The sequence below is a fragment of the Pholcus phalangioides genome, unplaced genomic scaffold (genome assembly GCF_987345545.1).
Source record: "Pholcus phalangioides strain wild (caught in Gottingen) unplaced genomic scaffold, Ppha-v1.0 ptg000015l_1, whole genome shotgun sequence".
NCBI classification, from domain to species: domain Eukaryota; kingdom Metazoa; phylum Arthropoda; class Arachnida; order Araneae; family Pholcidae; genus Pholcus; species Pholcus phalangioides.
This window is the reverse complement of record NW_028301608.1, coordinates 74,584,931-74,612,638: the sequence shown is the minus strand read 5'-3', so window position 1 is coordinate 74,612,638 and position 27,708 is coordinate 74,584,931. Positions and strand designations below refer to the sequence as shown.

General features: G+C 39.1%; 2 protein-coding genes across 5 annotated transcripts in view; both read left to right on the top strand.

Annotated features, from left to right (window-relative positions):
- Positions 1 to 27,708, top strand: part of LOC149076673 (large ribosomal subunit protein uL23-like) — a 141,931-nt gene that overhangs the window by 73,962 nt on the left and 40,261 nt on the right. The gene's annotated exons all lie outside the window — the stretch shown is intronic.
- On the top strand, positions 378 to 4,708 carry LOC149076674 (uncharacterized). Its single transcript, XM_089244280.1, has 2 exons — positions 378 to 1,056; positions 3,317 to 4,708. Exons 1-2 carry the CDS (start codon positions 915 to 917, stop codon positions 4,009 to 4,011), a joined length of 837 nt encoding a protein of 278 aa, XP_089100406.1. The 5' UTR covers positions 378 to 914; the 3' UTR covers positions 4,012 to 4,708.

Genomic DNA, 27,708 nt, shown 5'->3' with positions numbered 1-27,708 from the left:
GAAATCCTGTCTTAGTGTGTATGTACATCATAGCTGCCAAGTCTTCCAAATTTTAACTTCATCGCTCGACCTCCCGAAAAGTTCTTAAATCTCCCGAATTTTTACGAAAATCACAAAAATCCCTAATTGTCCCTAAACATTCCCTACTTCATTAAAAAAAATCCCCGCTTATGAAACAATCCCTAAGAAATTTCTTGTGGGGCATCAAGCCTCTTTTTTTTCCCTTTCGAAATGACGTCACACGTCGTAAATGGGGAAATTCCCTTTTTAAGGAAGTTTTACAAACCCTCTGATGGTAACAAGGAAGTTGCTTGTCTTATCCTGCAGGGAAATGGCTTAGCAGCCAATAGTCCTGGATAATAATTGAAGATTATAGTGACGCGTATATGGTCAAAATTTCTCTTGTTGAAGTTACGTACGTGCGATATAACAAAGCATGAATACTGATAAGCAAAAACATATTTAATCAATTTTAAAGATACTTATTCCAATGAATTTCCATTCATCAAACGTTCCAGAAGAGGGCCGACTTTTCCTTTTTGTACAAGTTGTGTTACGGACATAAACATCGGTCATGGAAAGACTGCCATCAACAGTCGTGAAGTGAAAAAAAAAAACCATCAAGCAAGCGTAAGGGTACGTCCATAGTGAACCGCTTCTCGCTTCTCGTCTCATCGCGGCGGGCGAGCGGGGAAAAAAAGATCGTGAAAACTCATTGAGGTGGTCATAGCGCGCCCGCCTACCTGCATTTACTGGCTCAAACCGCTTTTAACCGCTTTAACCGGAATGAATTATTATTTCTTTTTCTCGCTTGAACTGCTCACCGCTTGAACACGCTCGGTGTGTTGTTATCTTCTGGTGCACGTGGTGTTCTTGTCCTCTTGAGACTGCACGTTTTTCTCTGTTTATATAAAATGGACGTGGATAAAGATATTTTAATTGCGAAAGTATTCCTGAAAAGTGTCATTTGGAACAAAATGTTGAAAGGCCACGCCAACCGCAACGTTGTTGACAAAGCATGGAAAGAGATAGCTGCTGAATTGAATGTTGAAGATGGTAAGTGAGAAATAATGTTTCATTATTATTCGTTTTTGACTCAGCTTATTTATAGATCATTATTTTTCAAACAACTAGAGCAGTATTTACTCAACAAACCTATTCACTGCATTTCACAATATTGTGTGGTTAGATTTTGCTGAATATTTTTGAATGGGACTAGAGCAGCCAGTTATTAACAACTAAGTTGAGTAAATATTCAAATTCAGTTTTATTTATTTCACATCATAATTATTAATCAATATCTTTGTTTGCATGCATAGACCCATGACAACATAAATATACGTTAAATTACATATTGGCAATTACAATAGAGCTATGAAATGGTTAAAACAAAATTACAAAATATTAATCGGTGAAAACAAGATATAAGTAAAAACACAAAATAACAAATATTAAGAATACAAACTATACAATGCATAAAATAAATGAAATGTAAGCACATAAAACATCAGGAAAACTGTGTAAGGGGTTTCAGTCAAACAAAGTACGGAAGTTATTCAACACAGAAGAAAACGGAAGATACTATTACAATTTACTGTGCATTAAGGTTTGCATAAGGCAATTTAAAGACAGTCTCATCGTGTATAACTTTAGAAAACTGAAGCCAGTCTCATCCAAAGTTGTTCAAACATTGGATAACCAGTTGCAGGGATTATTTGGGTCAAAATCCATCAACAACATAAATACTACACAACAGGCAAATGAATCGAACCAAAATGAGCGACCATGTACTTATCAACGCTAAAACATATTACACTGATGTGATAATCACGTCCCGTCAGAGACGTTGTGTATTCTGATTCCTAGCAAGTCTGTGACATGAAAATTATGTGACATGGAATTTTCACGTCACACAATTTCCACGAATCAGAACTCACAACGTTTCAGACGGGGCGTGGAATCACATCATGTCAGTGTAATGTGTTTCGGCATTAAATGTCCTGCTCCATTCATTTGTCAAGCTCCAATCCTGTTTAAGTTGGTCTGGAGCAATTCCTTATCGCTTTGATTCCCGACTATGTCCATTAGCTTCACATCATCTGTGAATTTGCTAGCAATCCCATTGATACCCTGATTGAGATCAAGTTTATAGATAAAAAGTGAAAAAGGTATGGGGCCAAGGACACTTCTTTGAAGAAGTCCACTTAATTGTGTAAGTAGGTTACATAAAACAAATTTCTTGTCAAATTTAAATGGTCAGAAATTAAACATTAAATTTTATGTACGTGTTTATGCATTTACTTTTCACACATAACTTAAAGGATATTTTTGGAAGTATTGCGCAAATGTGGATCTGACGTTTTCTGCTTGAGTTGCAGGCCTCCCTCTTCTTTCCCAACTGACCTCGTGTCCTGCAATGTGAACATCAGACAGGTTTCTATGCATTCCTTCTCGGTCAATTACGACATTGTGCAAAACACAAATGCATTTGACTATTTTATCAGCGAGACGTGCTGAGGTCTCTATTGATTTCGAAAGTATGCGCCATTTTGAGTATGTTATTCCAAATGCACATTCCACAGTCTTTCTGGCACGTGATAATCTTTCATTGAACATTTGTTTTGTCTCGGTCAGTCCCTCACGTTTATAAGGCTTCATGATGTACGGAAGCAAAGGGTATGCCTCATCCGCAAGAATAACGAAGGGAGCTTCCATTTGACTGTGCGGCAACATTTCTGGTGCAGGAAACTTTATCAGCTCTTGGTTGATGAAATTAAATAACTCAGATGCTAAATATGTCCCTCCATCGCTCTGTTTTCCATACCCTCCTACGTCAACAACTATGTACTTGTAATTGGCATCAACAAGGGCCTGCAGTACCAAGGAAAAATGCTGTTTGTAATTGTAGAACATTGAGCCTGAGTTTGCTGGACAAACTAAACGCACGTGCTTTCCGTCCAGACAGCCAACTACATGCGGAAAATTCCAAATGTTGTAGAATTCTGTTGAGTTTCTTTTCAGTGACTCAACAGTTGGAACTGGCATGTGTAGTGGGCACAGTTCAATCCATATCGCTTCCACTGTTTCCTTGACTATGTCAGCAACAGTGGATTTGCCCATCCGGAAACTGAAGGCCAATGCTCTGAACGATAGTCCAGTCGACAGATACCTAAAATGAAAGGATATTGAATTTATTCAGTTTTACTTGCATATTTATTAATATTAAATGAAAATAGAATGGAAGAGAAAAAACGAAACATGTATGTTGTGGTTGAAAACATTTAGAGAAACTAATAATTTTGTTTGTTTTTTTCAGATGGGGTTCTGCGTAAAAAGTGGAAGTATCTGAGAGACCAATTCGCAGTAGAAATGGGAAAGTTCCCTCCTAGACGTTCAGGTGATCCTGGCAGTCAAACGGTATCTAAGTGGCCATATTTCAAATCGCTCATGTTCTTAGCGGGCATCGTCAAGCCAAGAGCCTCATCGAGCAACTTGAATAGCAGCAAAACTGATCAGGGCAGTGAAAATTTTGAAATGATAGCTCACACTGCTGAGAGTGGAACAGAGCTTGCGGATGGTAGTCAGGAAACAGAAATGCAAGATTCTGACACCCAAAACACAGCTCAAGAAATGCAGCTGGATGAAACCCCAGATCTGCCAATAAAAAGGAAGCGAAATGATTCAAACTTCAGGTGCAATGAGCAAATGATAATAATTGAGGAAAAAAAGACGTCTTTGTTGGAACGCATAGTGCAAGAACGCAAACGTGATGACACGGATGATGCTTTGTTTTTCCGCAGCCTTTTGCCTTACGTAAGCAAAATACCGCAGGAGGTGAAAATGCGATTTAGAAGTCGAGTTCAACAGCTAGTTGACGAGTTCGCTTTCCCAGACACTCGAGCCAGCCCTAATTCAAGTTATGGTACCTCAAACGACCAAACTACTCAAATATTACCGCATGAAGAAATTATTGTGGAGGTGAACACCGCCTCAAATACAATTGCGTGGTGACAAAAACTGTCAAAAACCTAAATGAATGCGTTTTGATCACTATAGGAATATAACATGATGAAAAACTTTTTGTATATTACAATGTTTTATTTTTGAACATACATTTATTACAACAATTAAAACAAATATTAATTATAATTTGCAATTTTGAATTTTTCAACAAGAGTCTAGAAGATATAAAATATAGTTTTGTGGTTCATTTTATCTAAGCTACTGCTAACCTGTGTTCAATTTGCTAAGTGGAATAGAGCTGCTTATTCAAAATATGTATGATAGGGACATCACAGTTAGGTTTAAGACTTCAGAACATAGTTAATACACTAATTAAACCCATTTATTTTCATCTAAAAATTTCTTTGAGCTCAGTGTGTATTAATTCATAGAGTTTTAAAGAGTATTTTCAACCAAAGAAAAGCTGATGGGACTTGATACCCAAAACATTTTTTTTTGCACAGTTATTGAACATTGATATTAAATGAACATTAAAATTAAATACAGCTTCAACTGGAAAACCATTGCATTATAAATGCTATTAAATATACCATATCATAGTGCAGAAGTAAGAATAACTAGGTTTGACTAAGGATAAGTTAAGAAGTTTCTTAAGCTTCATGTAGACGCTAGCATTACCGAATTAAATGTCATTTTAGTTTTACAATTTAATATTTTGATCGCTAGATATATTTCAATGTTTTAATTGCACAATAAAAGTATCAGTGATTATCTAGATAATTTATTAATAACAAAAATCATCATCACATATATGATGTAATGAACTTTTTTAAGCACTCATCTGTTTTAAAAAAGAGTACAGCAGATGGTTTATATCAAAGCACATATATAAGCAGTTGAAGAAATTTTGGAAGGTCAAGAATCATTTTGAATCAGAGAATGTCAAATCATTCCATAGTTTTCCCTTCATGTTTATGCTATGCTTCATTCAAATTGCATATTTCATAAGAAAAAATATATATTTTTTGTTCAAAATAATTCTGTAGAGAGTAGAAAATTATTTTAGAATCATATTAAATATTTATTCTTTGTATAGCATAGCCACTTTAAACATTACATGCAATTAAAAGTGTGCATTTCCAATGGAAATTTTTATATTGAAAAGCAATATTTGACGTTTTTGAAGTAACAGTTTAAACCGTCAAAAACCTGCCAACCCCGCCATAAAGTATATTAAAAAAAAAATTCCAGTTTTAATTAAGCATTTTTAGAAGCATAAATAGGCAGATGGACAATTCAGCATAGTGATTGTGTTTTGTAAATAATAATATTCCCTTCCCACTTTTTCCAGATTTAGAACTGGCATACCCTGAAAATGCTTTGAAATGATTTTTAAAGTAAGCTAAGTTAGTATTAATTCAGTTACATGGTATCTCGAACACGTCACACTCATTGTCCAACCCACAGTAAATTGGTGCTAATTAATTATCAGCTGAGATTCATAGGCATTCAAGTACATGCAACATGGCTGCATGGCCAGAATTAAAAAGAACTGCAATACGTGTCCGCAACAGCATTGTTTGTAGTTCGCTTAGACAAAATTGTCCAAATCACACCATTGAAGCTTTTTTGGACTTCAGCGCCATACCATGCAAGCACTTTGAAAGTTTTTTTTAAGAGGAAAGGTAATTCCGAAGTAACCAGGAACTTCCTACCAGTGTAGCTTTTACTAATCATTCTCAATTTGAAGACCACTAGAATATATAACGTTTTTGCTGCTGTTTTTCCACTTGAAGCGAATGCTTTTGTATAATCACATTTCACAGTGACGTTTCAGCGCAATCTGAATCTCGAATCCTTCTTCAGTGTTGCAAGTCAGATACCAATACAGAATTGTGAAATATTCTATTTCCTTTCAACTTTTCACACTGATCAGTTGTCGTGGATTCCTTCATATCAGCAGAAATGTTCAATTCTGATGAATGAACAATCCTAATAGGCCTATCAGTGGTGGAAATGTCAGCGGGGGGGTGTCCAGCATCATGGATGTTCAAAAAAGCATTAGCAATTGTTTTTTACAGAGATAGAAGTTATAATAACAGCAATTTCTTATAAAATGTGAAACTGCAATGTAAACAAGCACAAAGATTTTGATTGGGTTGCCACTAACCTGATTATGCATTTAACATTAATATTTATTCATGAGCATTGCACAAAAATATTTTTAACTAATACATGAATTTAAAAAAAATGTGATTCAAGTTCATTTCTATGCAAGATAAGTATTTATTACAGTTAAAAACCTCATTGTTTACTTTTTTGGGCCCTTTAAACAGTACTTCAGGTGCTTGAAATTTTCACTTCCCGTTAACTGAATGAGCTATAACTTCGGTTCTAATTATCATTGGAACAAAAACAAACCATTTTAAGATTACTGAATGTTCTTTGACATGAGCATATAAAAAAACCAAAATTTTTTTTTTTTTTTTCAGAAAAATTTTTACTTCTTACGCTCCCACCCTACATTTTTATTGTTGAAATAAAATTGTTGACATTATTATTCACTTCTATTCATAACCCCCTTCCTCATCATCTTTTAGCATTTTTTTTGTAGAAACAGAGCAATCAAAACTAATAATTCAAAACGACTTACCTCAGAGTTACCATGAGACGTTCTTCAGGAAGAATTCTCTGCTGGTGAAAGTTGCACCACCTTTTCTTCAGCCTGCATTCGATTTTCTGCAGAATATATTCGAATGTTCCCTTATTCATTCGAAAATATTCGAAAAATTTCTCTGGGTGAGATTTGAGCTGGGGAAACAAAGTGTGGTATTCACCTACTTTAAGACGTGTGCTATTAATTTCATGCACGTTTGTTTCTCTTTCATGTTTAATTTTATTACAAATATTATCAGTTGTTAGCAAAACACACAACAGATCTTCATGCGACAGCTCCATGATGCTAACTGATCATGCAGGCGGACGCTCCCGCGAGCTGTGCACTATAACCCCCACCGGCTAGAATCGCGCAGGATCATCTCGCTTTCTGCAACTGCCGCTGTTTCAGCGATAAAACGAGAAGCGAGAAGCGGTTCACTATGGACGTACCCTTACAAAAAGTCAGTGTTCTTCAAAAATTGACGGTGTTTTCCTTCATCTTCCGATGATTTTGGGGTCATTCGCGCAGAATGTTTGTTCACAGCGTTTCTGATTGAACACAATATTTATTTTTACATCATTGAAGTTTTGGCCTCCAATTTCACTTGTTTTTTGCGTAGGGATTTTATTCCCAAGGGTTTAACTTCCATGTGTGTAAAATCCCTATTTTAATTTGACTTCAGTTTTTGAGTAGGGATTTTATTCCCTACGCTTTAACTTTTATGTTTGGAAAATCCCTATTTTATTTGGAAAAATCCCTATTGTATTTATTAGGGAGTGGTTTTAGCATAAAATACGGGTGTGCGCGAAAATCTCCCGAATTTTCATTTTCAAAAGTTGGCAGCTATGATGTACATTATAAAATATAATACTAACTAAATTTCATATTTATGGCTTAAGCGACTTCGGCTCAGTGCTGATTGCTCCATATAACTTTTTAAACCCCCCTTAGGGGGTTGAATTTGGAAAAATCCCTTCTCAGTGAGTCTGTATTACAATATTGATCTAATGTCATATTTATAGCTTCAGCTGTTTCGGCTCGGTATGATTTCAACGTTGACCCCCCCCCCCCCTCTTATGACGCCCTTAGGTTGTCGAATATGGAAAAACCATTTCTTAGTGAGTAGTGAGTCTTTACGTCGTGAAAAAAACTATTCACAAAATTTGATATTTACAGCTTCAGCGGTTTTGGCTCGGCGATGATGAATCAGTCAGGACATGTTATTTTATATACAGTACTAGGGGGCTCTGCCCCCCTACAACCTTTGGCAGCCAACCCCCCCCCCCTCTTTTCTCTTCACATTATATCTTGTTTATTTCGTCTCACTTCATCAGCGTGTACGGAAAGGGACACGTGAAAGCACCAGCTTACTGAAGAAGCGAATTTTATAATAATAAAGCAACAAAAAACAAATGTGATTCTTTAAGTAACCCCAGAAAACTTCCCCATGGGGGTCCCCAAACTCCAATTCGTTGAAGTTTAGTGGGAGACACAGACTGGATTTATCTCGGGCTACCGATGTGTTGCAAATTTTACAATGTTAAACAACAAAAATCAATGAGATTCATCCAGGGACACCCGAAATAAAACCTGTCAACTTTTCCACGGGGCCCCGACCTGAAGGCTTGTCGGACATACCCCCTGTGAGTGGCCACAAAATTTTTTAATTTTTATCAATTTTAAAACGAATAAAATCCAGGACCCACATCCAGTAACGGGGACCCAATACGCAGATATTTAGTGGGGCACCCAGACACTGGATTTATCTCGGGCTTCCGCTGTTGAAAATTCTACAATGTTAAACGGCAGAAAAGAATGAGATTCATCCAGTGCCCCCAAAATGAAACGGGACCCCTGACTCGGAAGCTAATCGGGCATCCCCCTGTGAGGGCCACAGCAAATATTAATTTTACCAACGAATAAAATCCAGCCCCCCCCCCCTCCACGCAATTACCCTCGACCGAATTCGAAAATTTTATGATGTCCCAGACTGGATTTACCTTGGGCTTCCGCTATCGCAAATTTTTCAATGTTAAACCAGCAAGAAAACAATGAGTTCCATTAAGGACCCCCTGGAAATGAAACCTTTTAACTTCCCCATGAAGGTATATGTGCAATCCCCCGGGTACCCCGACCCTGTATGTTGGGAGCACTGGTGATATATGTATATTTTACGTATACATACCTCTCTCGGCATGACCCCCACGAGGGCAGGGCTGACAGGGGCCAGAACGTTTCTTATCGTTTTTTGATATTTTCACACTATAAATTAAGCACAGAGGGGCCCGTGAAAAAGCTGGTTTGGGGGCCCGCCATCTATTTCAGCTTAGGGGACCTGCTGTAGGATGTGGGAAGCTCTGGGTACATGCACATAACTTGGTCCCGATGTGTCAAATGGGTTCCGATATATGCAAGAGTCAAATGAAAACTTGACCCCAAAATCGTAACCGACTTCCGTAACACAAAAACGTAACAGATTTCCGTCACTCAAAAAACGTCACCGACTCCCGTAATTAAAAAATCGTCACTAATTTCCGTTGCATAGGAAGTACACTGCTCAAAACAATTAGGGGAGCAAGCAAAAAAGTGAAGAAAACCGTTCGAGACAGCCACGTATTGGCATACAATGGATAGTACACGCGTATCAATGCGCAATACAGAAAAAAGACGTAAACAAAATTTGGAATTAAGCTTTAATTGAATCAACTGACCAATCGCAAAACAATAGTGTAGTTCAAGCCACTTATGTGCATAAATACAACCTGAGACTCCGGAAAACTTGACATTGATCCAGTTTATCAATTCTCCTGATGATGCCAACCACTAGTGTTGGGGAAACGTTGAGAACAAACTCAAACGGACGACGGTCTTCGAACCCGAAAAAACAATTTGTATTAAGCTTTAATTCTTTGAAAATATGGAAAAAACATGAAAAGATGATTTAGGGCAACAATTTGGTTACATGTAAAGGATAAAAAAAAGTACTGTTTAGACATTATGAATGAGTTTTAATAGGGCGTGTGGTCTCCTCGAACAGCTAAGACTGCTCACACCTGTTTGCCATGGTTGCGATGAGGTTATCGATCAGACTTTGGGGAATACTGTTCCACTCCTCAAGAAGTGCAATCTGCAAGTCTCGGACAGTAACAGGCGGCCTTGGTCGCGCAGCAATGCGTCGTTAGGTCAGGAGAGCACGCTGGCCATTCCATACGCTGTATTGTTTCAGCTTCAAGCATGTTCTCCACCAGACGAGCTCTATGCGGTCGAGCATTATCATCCTGGAAAACAAAGGAATCTCCAATGGCTCCAGCGTAAGGGATGACATGAGGTCGCAGTATCTCGTCTGCATACCTTCGGGCCGTCAAAGTACCATTCCGAATGATATGCAGGTCCGTACGTCCGCCTATGCTGATTCCACCACATACCATCCAACCAGCTCGTCTGTATTGTGACCTTTCACGAACGAATGCGGGGTTATTTCGAGTGCCCCTGTCCCTCCATACCAGAACACGTCGGGTGTCACACTCCAGACTGAATCGGGACTCGTCTGTATACAGCACTTGGCTCCAATCATGTTGCTCCCAATCTCGATGTTCAGCAGCCCATCTTCTTCGGGCCGCACGGTGGCGTGGGGTCAACGGAATGCAGACCATTGGCCTATGTGCATAGAGCCCTCCCTCATGAAGCCGATTACGTACTGTTTGGCTGGACACCGTTCGTCCTGTTGCCAAGAGCAACCGTCTTTGCAGCTGCGTAGCATTCTCTGTTCTGTTTCGACGGGCTGTTAACCGTATATACCGGTCATCAGTTGCTGTAGTGGCGCGTGGCCGACTTTGCCCTGGTCGACGTCTAACATTTCCTGTTTCTTGGAATCGATTCCACAGCCTTGCAACAACACTTCTGGCGACACCAACAGCGTTCGCGACACTACGTTGTGTTTGCCCGGATTCCAGTCTGCCTATAACACGCCATGCCATGGATTCCGGTAAATCACGTTGTTGAGACATCCTCAAGTCACCTTGTCTCAAAAAAAATTACTGGGCAATCGAATTCACAGTTACGGCAGTAAAACAGACGTTTCTGCAACATCCCGATTTCTGCCCTTTTTCTGGATTTTGACGTCATGAACTTTGATTTGCATATGAAATTTTCTTCTTCCGTTTCCTGCAAGGCTTTAAATTATGGATGATTCATTTTATGTTACTTATCGGTATACATCTTTGCGTAATTTTGTTAAAACCATGTGCTCCCCTAATTGTTTTGAGCAGTGTATATATATATATAGAGTAAGTAAATATAGAGTACATATAGATATAGATACGCACTAAGGCGGGATTTCCTATTTATACGCACTAAGTTCATCACGTGAAATCGCGGGTAACAGCTAGTTCAGCATAAAAAAATCCATTGGTTACTGACCATCAGCGATGTTTTTTATAATATCAAAGTGATAACAGGAGATGATTTTAAGCATTTTTAGGGGGTTGATGTATCGCGTATCCACTTAATTTATTATCTTTTAATTCTGTTATTACCCCATTTAACATTTCATTAGAAGTTTCTGAGTAAAGCAGAGTTAATGGAATTTTGTTGAATTTACTATTCTGTATTGGGCAACAGCAATTTGTAATTTATACAAATACAAGGCTACAACAGGCAAAATGCCCAGCGAAGTGGCTGAGAAAAAGATGCCCGCAATAAATATGGATGTCATATATTTCAAAAATACAGCAACCCGAATCCGTATCATCTGAATTTCTTCTCATAAAGTCATTATTTAAACTTATATTTTTTATATTTTTTTTCTTAGCGCTATATCTTTAGGATATGGCACTTACTCACTCACTAGATCGCTCACTCAGTTAGCAGCTCGCTCACTCACTCACGCACTGACTTGCTCATTGAATCAGTAACCCACTCGCTCACTGAAACACTTACTCACTCGGTCACTCACTGGGTCACTCACTTAGTAAGTTAATCGCTCATTCCCTCGCTAACTGACTCGCATCGAACTGTCGTCGGTGAATTGCATGGCGGTGAATTGTCGGTCGGTGAATTGTTGGCGGTGAATTTTCCGTAAACCACTCAACATAGCCTAGCCGAAGCCTCTTATATACTATCTAGGACAGGCGCGTCGAAAGTGTTTCGAACCTGTGGGTGCTCGTTTTATATGGAAAATTTTGATTTCTGAATACATTCTGGAGGTGCTCGAGTCATAAATTGCCGTGGCTGCGCGGCACCCTCGGCTCTCATGCCACTGATGTAAGAGCTAAGATTTTAGTTTTTTTGTATGGCCTTAGGGCCTCCTCAAACGGGGATACAACGGTTTGGCAATTGATAGGAGACTCGGTATCCAACGGATCGACGCGTATGTTTCTACAGAGTTTCTCACACGACGATATTGGTGTAATGGGAACGAAATGTCCTACGCAACGGAGTTAGTTACTTGGCGACTGGCGTGCTAGACGAACGCCAACATTTGTTGCGATCGTTTAGCATTTCTTCTTGTTATCGTTGGTCGAGTTTGTACGAGAGGTGTCCGACGCTGAATTTTGTAACAAGATAAACAGTTATATTATATGTAGCTTTTATTTTCTACACAAATGTTTTTGATGCAACCCTAACCCCCCAAATCCTTCTCGAATGGAATGTGCGTAATATAAAATATGTCACACAGTATATAAACTGAAGAGCCAAAAAAACTGGTACAGGCATGCGTATGCAAATAAAGAGATATGGAACCAATCGGAGTACGGTGCTGCGGTCGGCAACGCCTATATAACACAACAAGTGTCTGGCATAGTTGTTAGATCCGTTACTGCGGCTACAATGGCAGGTTATCGAGATTTAAGCGAGTTTGAACGTGGTGTTATAGTCGGCGCACGAGAGATGGGACATAGCATCTCCGAGGTAGCGATGAAATTTGGATTTTCACGTACGACCATTTCACGAGTGTACCGTGAATATCGGGAATCCGGTAAAAAATTAAATCTACGACATCGCTGCGGCCGGAAAAAGATCATGCAAGAACGGGACGACTGACGAGAATCATTAAATGTGACAGACGTGCAACCCTTCCGCAAATTGCTGCAGATTTCAATGCTGGGCCTTCAACGAGTGTAAGCGTGTGAACCATTCAACGAAACATCGTCGATATGGGCTTTCGGAGCCGAAGGCCCACTCGTGTACCCTTGATGACTGCACGACACAAAGCTTTACACCACGCCTGGGCCCGACAACACCGACATTGGACTGTTGAGGACTGCAAACACGTTGCCTGGTCTGGCGAGTCTTGGTTTCAATTGCTTCGAGCTGATGGACGTGTACGGGTATGGAGAAAACCTCATGAATCCATGGACCCTACATGTCAACAGGGGACTGTTCAAGCTGGTGGAGGCTCTGTGATCGTATGGGGCGTGTGCAGTTGGCGTGATATGGGACCCCTGATACGTCTAGATACGACTCTGACAGGTACGTAAGCATCCTGTCTGATCACCTGCACCCATTCATGTCCATTGTGCATTCCGACGGACTTGGACAATTTCAGCAGGACAATGTGACACCCCACACGGCCAGAACTGCTACAAAGTGGCTCCAGTAACACTCTTCTGACTTTAGACACTTCCGCTGGCCACCTAAATCCCCAGACATGAACATTATTGAACATATCTGGAATGCCTTGCAACGTGCTGTTCAGAAGAGATCTTCACCCCCTCTTACTCTTATAGGTTTATGGACAGCACTGCAGGATTCATGGTGCCAATTACCTCCAGCACTACTTCAGACATTGGTCGAGTCCATGCCACGTCGTGTTGCGGCACTTCTGTGGGTTCGCTGGGGCCCTACACGATATTAGGCAGGTGTACCAGTTTTTTTGGCTTTTCAGTGTATATCGCAGCACACACGTGCGTGTAGGAGTATATGGGAAAACACCGCACCCGCCCCTCAAAGATAAACACGGTCATATTTTTTTTCTCTCTGTATGGTAGCACTAGAGTCAGCTTATAAAAGGATATAAAGCTTCATGTTCTAGAATTAAAACTCCTTCCAAATACTGGATATTCGCAAAATGAATTTCACTTACCTTAATCAAAAATCACTAACAGTTATTCAGCTGATTATTAATTCAAGGTAAGTGTCTTTTCTGATTCCGAATAACGCAAATAATCCGATTCCCGTTGGCCGAAACGAATAGTGTACGATGAATGTTATTTTCAATGTATGAATCTACCCGTAATTTTGTGTCTCTATTTATTCATTTTTAGCGGAAATAATAGTGTAAGATTATAATTATTTATAATTATAATAAAATATCAACTTCATCACTGCTAGAATCGCTAAAAATTTGATTTTTTTTTCTCCTATCCCGGTATAACGGTCGTTGTACGGGAAGATAAAAAAGTGAACTTAATAAACACTGCGTCGTTTTTACTCATTTTCCCGGGCTTTGAGATGTTTTTAATAGCACCATGCGAGGGAGAACGGGCAACTCAACTCGTTCAAGTCAACTCAACTGTCAAGTTGAGGCAACTCCAGCTCAATTTTAGTTTCCCCGTATGAGGAGGCCCTTATAACTTCATCCGGATCAGTGGTTTCCAATCAGCACTTGCTCGAGGACCTTTTGGTCAAATAATGAGGGAAACAAAGGCCTTATCTATTACCATCGCTCGTTATATTTTCATATTTTTCCGATTTGTTCTGAAATAACTAAAATAACCAACGAATGAGGCAAATAAAAGGGAAAAGTCAAGAAATTCCTAACGCCTTTTGACACAATGGGTGCCGTCTTGAGAGGATAAATATGACCACTATCATGCTGGCCAGTGATCCCACTTGCGTTGGTTATCAAATCTTGACTCCCGGTTGCTCAGCGAAAAAAATACGTCTATGCAAGTCAGTCGTCGAGGTCAGAATTTCTGACTCGTAGATCGCTTGATATTTTTCAAGTTAAGATTTGGTAATTTATCCAAGTGGGATCCCCAGTCAGCGTAAGAGTGGTCATATTTATCGCCTGAAGACGGTGCCCTTTGTGCCGAATCGCGTTAGTAATTTCGCGGTTTTTTTCCCTCTTATTTGCCTCATTCGTTGGTTGTTTTTTGTGATTAAACAGTAAATAATCCTTTGCTGATTTAATTTTCTGAAAAACACTCCGTGCAAGGGCGGCTCAATAGGGCTGTGCGGCCCATGCGCCACAAAGGACGACACGATAAGAGGGACGCCAAACCAGAGCAGGGGCATGTCCAGACTTTTTTTTGTAGTGTCCTGTTTTTGAAATGTTTTCTTATTTTTGTGAAAGTATAATTTTTTGAATCAGTCATTTCAAAAAGGGCTCATATCGGTAAATTTGAATTTTTCAGGAGAAGCCGAAAACTAAATACGGTCAAAAGTAATGAAGATAATAACATAGTTTTTTTTGATGGGATTATCTTGAACAGAACGTATTCCATTATGCGTTGACGCGAAGTTTAGAATTTTAAAAATTTTCTGAGAACCGAGGTATAGCCAAAAACATTTTTTCGAGATAGGTCCTTTTCGAAATGAACTGGTTAAAAAACAGGAAATAATAAATAAAAAGTCGAGTAAAAATTTTTTTATTGATAATAACAAACATTATTTACTAGCTATAATACCCGGCGCTGCCCGGGTTTTCTTCAATGAGGATTTTTGGATCACGTGATTTGACCAATATGGCGTCTACCTGCGCGACTCATGAACGATCACGAATCTAGATATAAAGAAACGTAGAAATTAATATGCAGGGTGTTTCAAAAAGAATGATCCGCTTTAAAAAATCATTACTATTCAGCTTTTAATCCGTTTTGATCGAACAATGGTATAGGTAGAAAGGGAAAATTTTTTAAGCTTTTGCAATTCATGGCTTCATTTTTACTTGGCAATCTACTGACAAGGTTTGAAGTATAATGCGCTTGAGAAATTTGTGAAAAGATTGCATGTGCGAAATGAGAAAAAATAGCCACCAAATCCTGAGCAATGTAAAATACATACGTAGGACAACTTTTCAATGCTGATCAAATTTTGCATTGAATGAATTCATTTTGTCTAAAATACCAATGACAGTCATTAGTAGAACAATAAAATTTCATATTTCCAAAAGAGGACAGTTTTTACCCTATGAGGCAACTCTGACGAACGTTTAAAGTAGCCTATCATTTGAGTTGGGGCCTGTTCGCACACATATGCAGTTTGGCAAAAATTGGTATGAAATTGTAGGTTTGTATAGAGAACATACACACACAGAAAATCAATTTTATATATAACTAGCTATAATACTCGGCGCGCCCATATGTTCTTCAATGAGGCTTTTCGGATCACTTAATATCTATCTTTGAGCGACATTCAAACCGTGTCTAAGTTAACCAATATGGCGCCTTCCTGCGCGACTCATGAAAGAAACAAATCTAGATTTAAAGAAACGTAGAAATGAATATACAGGGTGTTTCAAAAATAATCATCCGATTTAAAAAAATTATAACTATTCAGCTTTTAATCCGTTTTGATCGAATAATGTATAGGTAGAAAGAAGGAAGTTTCACGTTTCAAGTTCTAGAGTTTCACGCAGTTGCCAATAGGTAGCGCTAACGCACTTCCTTTGGCCGCCACTTCAGTTTTAGTCAATATTGGCATTTCCCACAGTTAGAAACCGATTCGGATGACTTCATTTTCCAGCAAGACGGGGCGCCACCACACTGAAGCTTGGACGTTCGAGAATTTTTGAACAATCGCATTTCTAAACGATGGATCGGCCGTACGGGACCAGATGATTCAGTTAAACATCACTGGCTTCCAAGATCGCGGGACCTCATAGTGTGCGATTTCTTCTTTTGGGGGTTTATAAAAGACTACGTTTGTGTGCCCACCCCCCCCCCTTCCAGCTGCATTAGCCGAAATGAAGATACGCATAACAGCAGCAGTGAATACAAACATGCTCGCAAAAGTTTGGGACGAATTTGATTACCATATAGAGATATGCCGCGCATCCCAAGGTGGGCATATTGAGCACCTTTAATTTGGTTTGCAAAAACATGATTAGCCATGTGATATAAAATTAATCGTAAGTGTCTATGTTCAATATTTTTTGTAATATACGCATTTCAAATCAGGTGACTCTTTTTAAAACACCTTGTATTTTTCCTTTTTTAAGGGACGCTAAGTATTTTGACCCCCCCCCCCCTGAACTTGAAGTTATCCATCTGCCTGTTTCTGCTTCAAAAAATGCATAATTTCTTTTAATGGAATTTCTTCGATGCACTTTACGGGCCTATAATTAATTTTAAAACAATCTAAACTACATGAATTTATGCAGGTGAATATTAAAAGACAATACGGAAAACTTAATTTTCATTCTTGAGGAGATATAAATAAACAGTTGAAATCAATGTTATTGCATGAATATCCAACTATCCCACTGAAAACTAGGTTCGGCTAATTACTTCATATTTAACTTTTTGGGAACCCTCGCGAACTCTCAATATTTCAAAAACCGAGAATTCAATACAATTTTTAAAATTATTGATGTGGCGGAAAATGCCACTTAATTTCCGCATTTCTACAGTAAAATCGGCAATTTTAACACTGATTTCTATGAGGATCACCCTTTGCCTAACCTTCAAAGCCATGCTGATGATGATTATGGCGTCTAATCAAAAATCCTCATTACTGAGAGGTTTGAAAAAGTGACAAACCATTGTAAAGGCACGCACACGTCTGAAACGCATTGCTAGGGCACCACGGTAACCAAAGTAAACGTTCCGAAAATGATTGTTGAGGTCCAAAAACCATTGTTGCCCGACAGTTTTTTGCCCGTTTGGGGCATTTGTCCAGCTCTAAAGCGGCTCAAGATCTTCACTACAGCTTTGCCTAGTTCTGACGAACCTTTAAAGTAGCCTATCGTTCAAGTCGGGTCCCATTTGGTATATATGCAAAATTTGGCGACGATAGACCTAAAATTGTAGATTTGCATAGAGAACACACACACAGAAAATAAATATATATATAGATAGATTAGAAATATTTTTACAAGTAAAAAGTCGAGTAAACATTTCTTATTAATAGAAACAAACATTATTTTTATTGATAAACACAAACATTGTTTCAGAAGTCTTAAGGATTTTTTTTGCCGTAGAAGTAGTGAGCCATTGTAGGATTTATTCGTAGAAGTCACGATATTCTGCAGGAATGTACTGTTCGAGCTTTTCCAAGTCCCCCATCTTCAATATATTCAGGAATTTTAGGCACGTTTGAACAAACGCCTTTAGTTCTGGACAAAGAAAATGATTCTTGTCTAAGCTGGTTGTCGATATAAGTTCGAGCCAACACTTCGCTCGATACCTCACTGGTATCTCTAGATTGAACTCATATTCGTAATATTTCGAAACTTGCAATGTTACTTTGTGTTCCTTTGGTACGTTTTTTCCATAATTTCTCAAAGACAACGTTTTTTTCTTAAAATTGGAGGCAGACCAAGCCTTAAGTTTTAAGATGTCATTCAACAGTAGTGACCTCTTTGATGTCGAATTTGTTTACATTTGAAGGTTTTTAATGAAAAATCGAGTGGGAAGCAAAGAAATCTGGTTTATCTATCACAAAACAAATGAAATTCCAAATTTATGGTTTCATTAGTTTTTATTTTGTGAAAGATCCGTTTTTTAAATATGAAATTTTATGAATGGTCCTCAAAACAGACCCAAATTTTGGCTGGACAGACCCCTGCAGAGCTAAAGGGAAAATAATTGCAGAAAATTTTAGAAAAAAAAATGTTTTGTCTGTAAAATTCAAATTACAAACTACAGCAAATGTGCATTGGATGGAATGATTGAAGTAGGGAAAACTAATATTTGATGCATTCCATCTAGCTGGGAACACAGCCGTGAGTTTCCGTGGTTATTTTACTTGTGTGATTTGTAGGTTTATAGGGTAATTTGTAGTGTTGTGTAGGGTTTTGCAACGGGAGGGTTCCTTGGTTTAGGGGGGATAGTAGCTGGTAGTTTCAAGTGTAAGGGGTGTTTGGAAAGGGCAAGGTTGGAACTCGAAGCGTTACGGGAGAGAGTTGGTGTTTTAGAGGGCCCGGGTATAACGGAGTCATCTATCGTCGAAGAAGCAATCTCCACGAACAACGACAGTTTAGAGTAGTGGTTCTCAACCGGGGGCCGGTGGTACTTGGATACTTCAAGGGGGCCACGGAAGAAAATTGAGAAAGGGGCCATGACAGGTTGTTTGGACGGCTGCAGAGAGCTAAGAAGAAAAATTAAGGTGTGAAGAAATAAAGCTTTTATATTAGTGACTGGAAACTTACAGAATCAACTACCCGTAAAACCAGGGCCATTTTAGGGCATGGACCCACCAGGGCCACACCGTCTACATTAAGCAGCAGGTTCCCTAAGATGGGGTTTTTCACAGGTCCCTCTATATTCAATTTATAGTGTCAAAAAACTAAAAATGATGAAAACCATATCAGGCCTCCCGGGCTGCAGCTCTTTCAGTCCCACTCTTGTGAGGGGGTCATACCATAGCATCTCTTTTCCTAGGGGGCCGGCCCATGATGTTGAGACGGCCCTGAATAGAACTCGGACTAGCGGGGAGCTCAATAAATTCTAGGCCAGTGGTCTGGAAGCCAGTCTTATTAAAAAATTTTCGTTCAGTTTAAATTCACTGAAAAAATCCAATACGCATAAAGAATCTTGCTTCTAGATGAGGGTCGAAGACTCCGGGTAAGACAGGGGAGCCACGAGAAAAAAAATGTGGCTCAAAGGGAGCCACGGGCAAAAAAATGTGGTTCAAAGGGAGCCACGGGCAAAAAAAGGTTAAGAAACACTGGTTTAGAGAATGAATAGGAGGTAGGGGGGGGGGATAGTGACAGGGGTTTAATTATCTGGGATTCTATAGTTACGGAACTGGATCAGGGTGTGTAGGGATTTTCGGAGTTTTGAGCGCTGTTGTCTTCCTGGGGAAAGATTGGCAACGTTCGCGACGTTTTTCGTAGACGAAAGATCTCTGGGCGGGTAATCATGTGAAAGGGAACAAATCAGGTAGGAGCGGATATTCTGTGTCAGAGTATCGGACTTGCTATTATCCGCTCGGAAGAGAGGTTCAGATGTAGCAGTAATTCTAGTACTGCCAAGGGGTAGTAGGGGGGTATAGGAGTAGGATCCGCCACTTTAACTTATGCCTGAAGGACATTTGCTCGTCACTTGGGTTCACGTTCTTAGAGCTTTCCGCATTCACCGATTGGTGGCTTCGTTGGGATGAGAATAGACGGGGGGTCTGAGAGGTGTGATAGGCTTTTTACGCCCAGACCACGTATACGGAAATGAGGGTTAGTTAGTTAATAACAATAACAGTATTAACGGGAAATTACCTACCTCTGAGTTGGACGGCTTCTCGATTGACACTAAATCACTGGGCAAATTAAAATGTGTTATAATAAAAAAGTAAGAAACACCATTGGATAAACTATACCTTGTACTGTACCTATTGTTTGATCAACTTCTTTCATTTATGTATATTTGTAATGCTGAGCTAAGTATAGTGTTTCAATAGTATGTGTTTGTACCGTTGAAATTATTAGTAGTTCGACACTGGACAGATCACATATCTCTTGGGTCTGATATGCATTGATTTCCCCCCCCCCCTCCCGTTGTGTTTGTTTTCCCCTTATTCATGTTTTACTCCCCCGCGTTTTGTATGTTTCGTGTCAGAAAGACCAGACGCGCCTCCACGTTAATATTCGTGAGAACCTCTAACGTATTGGAGACGCGCCGGAGACCGTTTATTGAGTAAAAGAAAATCTGACTGCAAGAGCCATACAGAATGGACACAACCGTGGAAGACAATACTGTCCCAGAACGAGTCCAAGATTCTTGGATAGATATATGTGAGAAAAGGAAAGGTGACAGAGCAGCGCGTCCGCTTTCGAGGGAGCTTGGTGTCCAGACCGAGGCTCCCACCCGGGCCGTCTGCCAGAGAGTGATGGCTCCCATCTAGCCGTTGCTAGAGAGCGCTCCCATCCAGGAAGCTGGAGAGCCAAGTTTTACCAAGGGGGGGGGGGGACACCGCGCCGTCCCTCTACGACGGTTACAGAAAAAAAAAAGATTGAGCGAAGCAGAGTGCCCGTGCTGTGCAGATTTCCAAAATGATGAAAAAAAGGAGAGGAAAAAAAGTGCAAGAAAGAACAGTATACAAATTTTGGAAATGTACAGGAGATCCTATAATACACACTATACACACACGATAATACACATGTGATCCTATAGTTACGGCGTCGACATCAGGGAGCTTACACACAGAGGATGAATAATATAGAGCGCGCGCGAAGGGTTACAATGTGAAGCAAAGATCCGGAGTCACGTGACTCCGGTCAAAAGGCTGGTCAGGGAATCTCGCTTTCAATGCTTTCCTTATGGCTATTCGTATGACGATCTACACGCGCTGTCTTATTTTTGATTAGAATGGCCAACACTTGCGCAGCTTTCGGATGTTCTGAACGGTTTAGGAAAGGGGGACCAGTATCCTTTCACAAGGGAATACTTTTTTGCTTATTCCCCTTCTTATAAATTAAAAATTGGAATATTAAATTGACGATTCAACGGATTTCTGACGTAGTCTCAGTTTTTAACGATTTCATTTTGGATTTAATTCAATTAAAGTTCCAAGTTTTGGTAAAATTCAAATGTCATGAGCCATTATTAAATGTTTTAATAGAATTTTTGGCAATAAATGATTGAAGTAATGAGTTTTATTAACTTTTAACTGAAATATACGTCTCTGCAAGATTTGGCGAGATTTGACGAGCTAGTGAGTTTATTCGAGTTTTGCTCAACTTGAAGAAAATATGCTTTTCAGAATGAGGAATTTATGGCAAATATTTTATTTAAATAGAATGTAATGAAAACGCACCCTCTAGACCCAGTGATTCACAACGTGGGCGCTAACGCCCCCTTGGGGCGATAGAAGCTACGGATGTAACATAGGATCCTATGGGTGAGATTGCGTTAGGGGGCGATGGGAGAAAAAAATTTCTGAAGAAGGGGGCGATGGGACAAAAAAGGTTGGGAAACTATGCTCTAGACAATGGCAGTTTTGCAATGGCATGTATAACTACCTCTAAAAATAGTATTTTTACCTCTCTTCACGCCTGAGATAAAACTATTACAGAAAAGAATTTTTTTTATTGATTAATTTGTTTTTGTTGTATGTGAAATTGCCCTCAAATAACAAAAATCAATTAGTTAATTGATTAATTAATTTTCAGTCAATATCTTCATTAGGACCATCTGAGTTAAGATCTGAAGTCACTATGTGTACCTCAGATGTTAACTTGAAGAAAGAATCATTCGAAAAACTATTTAATGCCTAAAAAAAATGAAGATTCACATATGTATACTTCTGGAGCGAAGAGGTTACATAAATGTCACATGTAACATACATTTACGTACTCTACATTATTACATACTTTATATATGCTACACGAAATTTCATTTCTTATAATTTAGAAAAGTACTGACGATGAGGTATTACAATTTTCTTGAAAAATTCATTTTATTCCTGAAATATTATGTAAGTGTTTACATTTTTGTGTGATAAGGTTATAAAAGATTTTTCAAGAATGACTTTTACTTATTGTTTAAATATTTCATGACTGAATATGGTATGAGTGCGAATGTGTTACATTACATAACATAATATGATGCATTATAATTATATACTCAAAATAAATGTATGATTAAAGTAATTTTAATGTTCTTGGAAGATAATTTTTATGTTTTAATAACCCCTAGTTAAAATAAATTTTCGAAATTAAAAGTGACGAAGTGAATGAGAAAGAATGAGATAAGAATATTTGGAAATATAAATGAAATAGGCTGTATATATAAGAGATAGATTATATATGTAATAAGATTTAAAAACTCAAAAGTCTTAAATTGTTAGGAATTATCCCTTTTGGATCCGTTTTTTTTTCTGAATCCCTCATTCCCTAAATATTTTACAAAAGAATGAATGAAATTCATTGAACAATTGAAGGAAAGTTTTCATCAACTCGATCGAGTCAAATTTCGTTACAATAACATACTAGCATTAACACGAAATCACTATGTTCTGCGCAAACGAGCCAAATGTAATAGCGCAGAATCTGTTCTTTCCCCGACAATACTGTTCATCTTTTCTTCACGTTCGACAAGTTTTATGAATAGCGTGCGCGGTCTATTATATCTTTAGTCTATGAGCTTACACAAGCCCTGGGTGTGGTGAGTGGTTGAGTTGGTCGTATCGCATCTCGTTGAGGGGTTTCGGATTACACCAGCATAAAATGTTGACCGGTGGAGCGTGATCTGGTAACTGGCGGGTCAAGATCATCCGTATTTCCGCTGTCAGAGTCGCTAGACGGGGGTCAGACATGGTATCTTGGCGTAGAAGGTGCGAAAAAGCTTCCAAGAAGTTAATTAGTGCAGCAATTTTGTTGTAGTTGAAGGGGCTGCGCATCATACGTCGTTTCCATGCATATTGGTGCACGCTCCAGTCTCCCAAGAAGAAGGAGTGGTACGATTCCGTAAGGGTACATATGGAAACGTAGTGATGGAGATCGCCGATTCCCCCGCAGGCGCAGGAGCGGTTATTCGAGGCCTTAAACCTCTTCAAGTACGTCGGGAAGGGACCATGTTCCGTGTAAAATATGATTTTCGTCCTTGACCACACCTCCCGACCACGTGAGACCGTTGGGACAATGAGGTTAACATTGGTGGAAGTCTCCTCCGCATTCCATATGAGTTGCCACCTGCGGAGGACCCAGCGTAGCAAAATGTGACTTCGCGTGCGAAGCTGGCAGCGGGAGAGTGATGGCAGAAGTGGCTGTCGTGGCGCTTTTAGCTAGGGTGTCGGCCTCCTCGTTGCCTTTAAATCCTTGGTGGGCTTTAATCCATGAAAGGCGTATGCGTGGGTGCAGGAGGAGGGTATTACGAGTGTCGTTCACCAGTTAGGTTCGGTTGAACGGGTTTGATATGGCGTGGAGGGAAGAGAGGCTGTCAGTGAAGATCATGGAAGGTTCAGAGCATGATGAAGCGAAGCGGACCGCTTGGAGAATGGCAAAGATCTCGGCTTGGAAGATCGAGTTGAAATTGTTGAGTCGGGAGCTCCAGTCTTGTACTCGGACATGGTTGCGGAATGCCACGAATGCAGAGGCCACGCCGTCGGAGTTCTTGGAGCCATCTGTGAAGATCTGCCACTGTTGTTCGTTGAATGGCGCCTGGAAAAGAGCAATTTGGTCCGTGGGCAGCTCCTTTGACGGGTGCTGGGGAACGCTGGGGACCGGGCGTTCAAACCTGTCGGCCAGGAATCTCGTGTTAAAAAACGTGACGTCTTCCCTGAACCTAAGCAGCCGAACCTGGCGATTCTCCGCTTGCAGAACGAGGCCCAGAGGAGGGTTGTGGGTTGTCAGCTGGAGTACCTTGTTCGACGTGGACCCTGTATGCTCGAGTGATGAACAGGAGGTGCGGGCGCTGAAGAGCCTGAACCGCCCTTGAGAGCCTGACAATAAATTCTAATTCTAAAGTCAAAAAAAATGCCAGGAGCTTGGGTAATAAGAAAGATTTTTAGAAACTATGATAGTTGTGGAGGGCCTGGATCTTATAGCCATTACAGAATCTTGGGCAAAACATGGGGATGAATCTTTCTTACACATCTCAGGATACGATACTTTTTGAGAAATAGATCTGATTGGAAAGGGGGTGGAGTGCTGATAAACGTGAAATCATGTTTGAAGGCCAGACAGTGTAAGGGCCCTTTCACACGGAGCGGATGCGGATGCTGGTCCGGAAGAAGTTTTAACAATTGGAATATACTGCGCCTTTCAGACGAGCCGAAAAATCTCCGCACCTAGGAAATGTTCATGCGGGTCCGAACGTCGTCCGCATGTGTCAAAACCTAAGGCCCCTTTCACACGGAGCGGATGCGGATGCGGACGCGGGTCCGCATACCCTTTCAAACGAGCGCTGAAATTCGTATTCGAAATTCGTGCATAAAAACTGTTTTTTCGCAATTTTTGTAATTATTTTTCTCCTTCACCCCTGATTCAGTGCCCATAGGCAGCCTAGAGGCATTCTTTGGTGGTTTTTATCATTGAGCCTAAAGATGCCTCCATTCCGATCTTCACAAGTAGTCGATGGGAGAAAATATCTTAAAATATTTTCAAAAAATTTTGAAAAAAAATCTGTCTTTTCGGAAAAATATGAAAGAAAATTCCAAAAACACATCCAATGTTCGAAAAATCCAATCCAAAAACATCCAAAACATTCGATGTTCCAAAAAAAAAAAAAAAAATTCAGCAAATATCAAAGAATTTGCAAGTATAAAAAAAGGGAGGGATTGGGACTTTCAAAATGTCTGCGCTTAGAAATATTCACATCACAATTCTGTCTTAGGCCGGAATTACACTATAAAAAGTTTTGTAAAAGCTCTTTGATAAAACGTGAAAAATTCAACCATTAAGATCACCGGTTGCATTCGCTTGAATGCAACCGATGCGCCTATTGGTTGAATTTTTTAACTTTTATAAAAGATCTTTTACAAAAATTTATAGTATAATCCCGGCCTCAAGTACGGATTACACTATAAAAATTTTATAATAATTCTTTTAAAAAAGCAACTAATAAATTTATCGGTTGCACTTGCAATTTATTAGTTGCTTTTTTCAAGTTTAATAAAATAACTTTCATAAACCTTTTAGAGTGAAATCCCATCCTTAGATTAGTCTCACTTCTGAAATATAAAATTTCATTTTTTCAGTTTATAGACTGAACATCGAGTAAAATATACTTGTAGGTATTCGGGGGGAACCACCAAAAATATTTAAGCCCTAGGGTCTTCAAACGTCTTAATCCGGCCCTGAGTGAACACCGTACGTGGATAACGTTGTTTAATAAAAGTATTTTTTTAAAGTTTAAAAGAATTAACAGATTAAAAATTTAAAAAAATAACAAATATTTAAAATAATATTTCAGATATTTATATTTTTTAAATAATTTTAAAAATTTAAAAAGAAAAAAATTAAAATTTTTAAATTAAATTTAAAAGTTATTAAAGTATTTAGTCAATTAAATATTCGTAATGAACAGAACGGCTTATAATTTTGGTCCCGTCAGTGGCCGTTGTTGACAGGTTTTATTGTATAAAATTGTGAAATATGGACAAAAGGCAGTTAAAGTTGCTATATCTCCATCTCAGAAGGAAACGGAGGGATGGACGTATGTAGGTACATTATATTAATGAGCAGGGAATATGATATGGTTTTTTTAAGGCTATTTATGGCAAATAATTAAAAAAATTCCGTGAAAAATCACCTTCAAAAAGTAGCCAAAGATGCGGACGAATTCGCTCCGCATCCGCATCGTCCGAACAGCCCCGAATAACCCAATTGTCAAAACTTCTATGTGCGGATGCGGAGCCCGCACTTAGGTTTTGACACATGCGGACGACGTCCGGACCCGCATGAACATTTCCTAGGTGCGGAGATTTTTCGGCTCGTCTGAAAGGCGCAATATATTCCAATTGTTAAAACTTCTTCCGGACCCGCATCCGCTCCGTGTGAAAGGGCCCTTAGGTTTTGACACATGCGGACGACGTCCGGACCCGCATGAACATTTCCTAGGTGCGGAGATTTTTCGGCTCGTCTGAAAGGCGCAATATATTCCAATTGTTAAAACTTCTTCCGGACCCGCATCCGCTCCGTGTGAAAGGGCCCTTAGATCGAAGGGCACGGAATTTTTTAAATTATTTGCCATAAACACCCTTAAAAACACCATATCATGGTCCCTGTTCATCAATTATGATGTACCTACATACGTCTATCCCTCCGTTTCCTTCTGAGATGGAGATATAGCAACTTTAACTGCCTTTTGTCCATATTTCACAATTTTATATAATAAAACCTGCCAACAATGGCCACTGACGGGACCAAAACTATAAGCCGCTCTGTTCATTACAAATATTTAATTGACTACATACTTTAATAACTTTTAAATTTAATTTTAAAATTTTAATTTTTTTTCTCTTTAAATTTTTAAAATTATTTAAAAATATAAATATCTGAAATATTATTTTAAATATTTGTTATTTTTTTAAATTTTTTAACTGTTAATTTTTTTAAACTTTAAAAAAAATACTTTTATTAAACAATGTTATCCACGTACGGTGTTCACTCAGGGCCGTTTGAAGACCCTAGCACTTGAATATTTTTGGTGGTTCCCCCGATACCTACAAGTTTATTTTACTCGATATTCAGTCTATAAACTTAAAAAAATGCAATTTTATATTTCAGAAGTGAGACTAATCTAAGGACGGGATTTCACTCTAAAAGGTTTATGAAAGTTATTTTGTAAAACTTGAAAAATGTAACCAATAAACACATCTGTTACATTCGAGAGAACTTAACTGATCAGCCTATTGGTTGCATTTTTCAAGTTTTATAAACGAACGTTTATAGTGTAATCCCGGCCTAAGACAGAATTGTGATGTGAATATTTCTAAGCACAGGCATTTTGAAAGTCTCTACCCCTTCCCTTTTTTACTACTAGCAAATTCTTTGATATCTCCTGAATTTTTTTTTTTCTTTTTTTTGGAACATCGAATGTTTTGAATGTTTTTGGAATTTTTCTTCCATATTTTTCCGAAAAGACGGATTTCTTTTTTCATATTTTGAAAATATTTGAAGACATTTTCTCCCATCGACTACTTGTGAGGATCGGAATGAAGACATCTTTATTCCCATATTCTATGTGGCTCTAGATTAAACCACCAAAGAATGCCTCTAGGCTGCCTATGGCCACTGAATCAGGGGTGAAGGAGAAAAATAATTACAAAAATTGCGAAAAAACAGTTTGTATGCACGAATTTCGCTCGTTCTTCAGCGCTCGTTTGAAAGGGTATGTGGACCCGCGTCCGCATCCGCTCCGTGTGAAAGGGGCCTAACGCGTGCAGAGAAGTGATATTGAAACTATATGGGTTGAGCTCGAAAACAAAAGACGCCATAAACTTAATGTATTAGGGGATTTCAATATATAATTAGAAGAACTTTTGAC

What these genes read in the sequence shown, in the direction of transcription:
- LOC149076674 (XM_089244280.1), top strand. Translation starts at nt 915, where the DNA reads ATGGACGTGGATAAAGATATTTTAATTGCGAAAGTATTCCTGAAAAGT. An exon ending in TGAATTGAATGTTGAAGATG is followed by an intron (nt 1,057 to 3,316) that starts GTAAGTGAGAAA and finishes TGTTTTTTTCAG; the next exon opens with ATGGGGTTCTGCGTAAAAAG.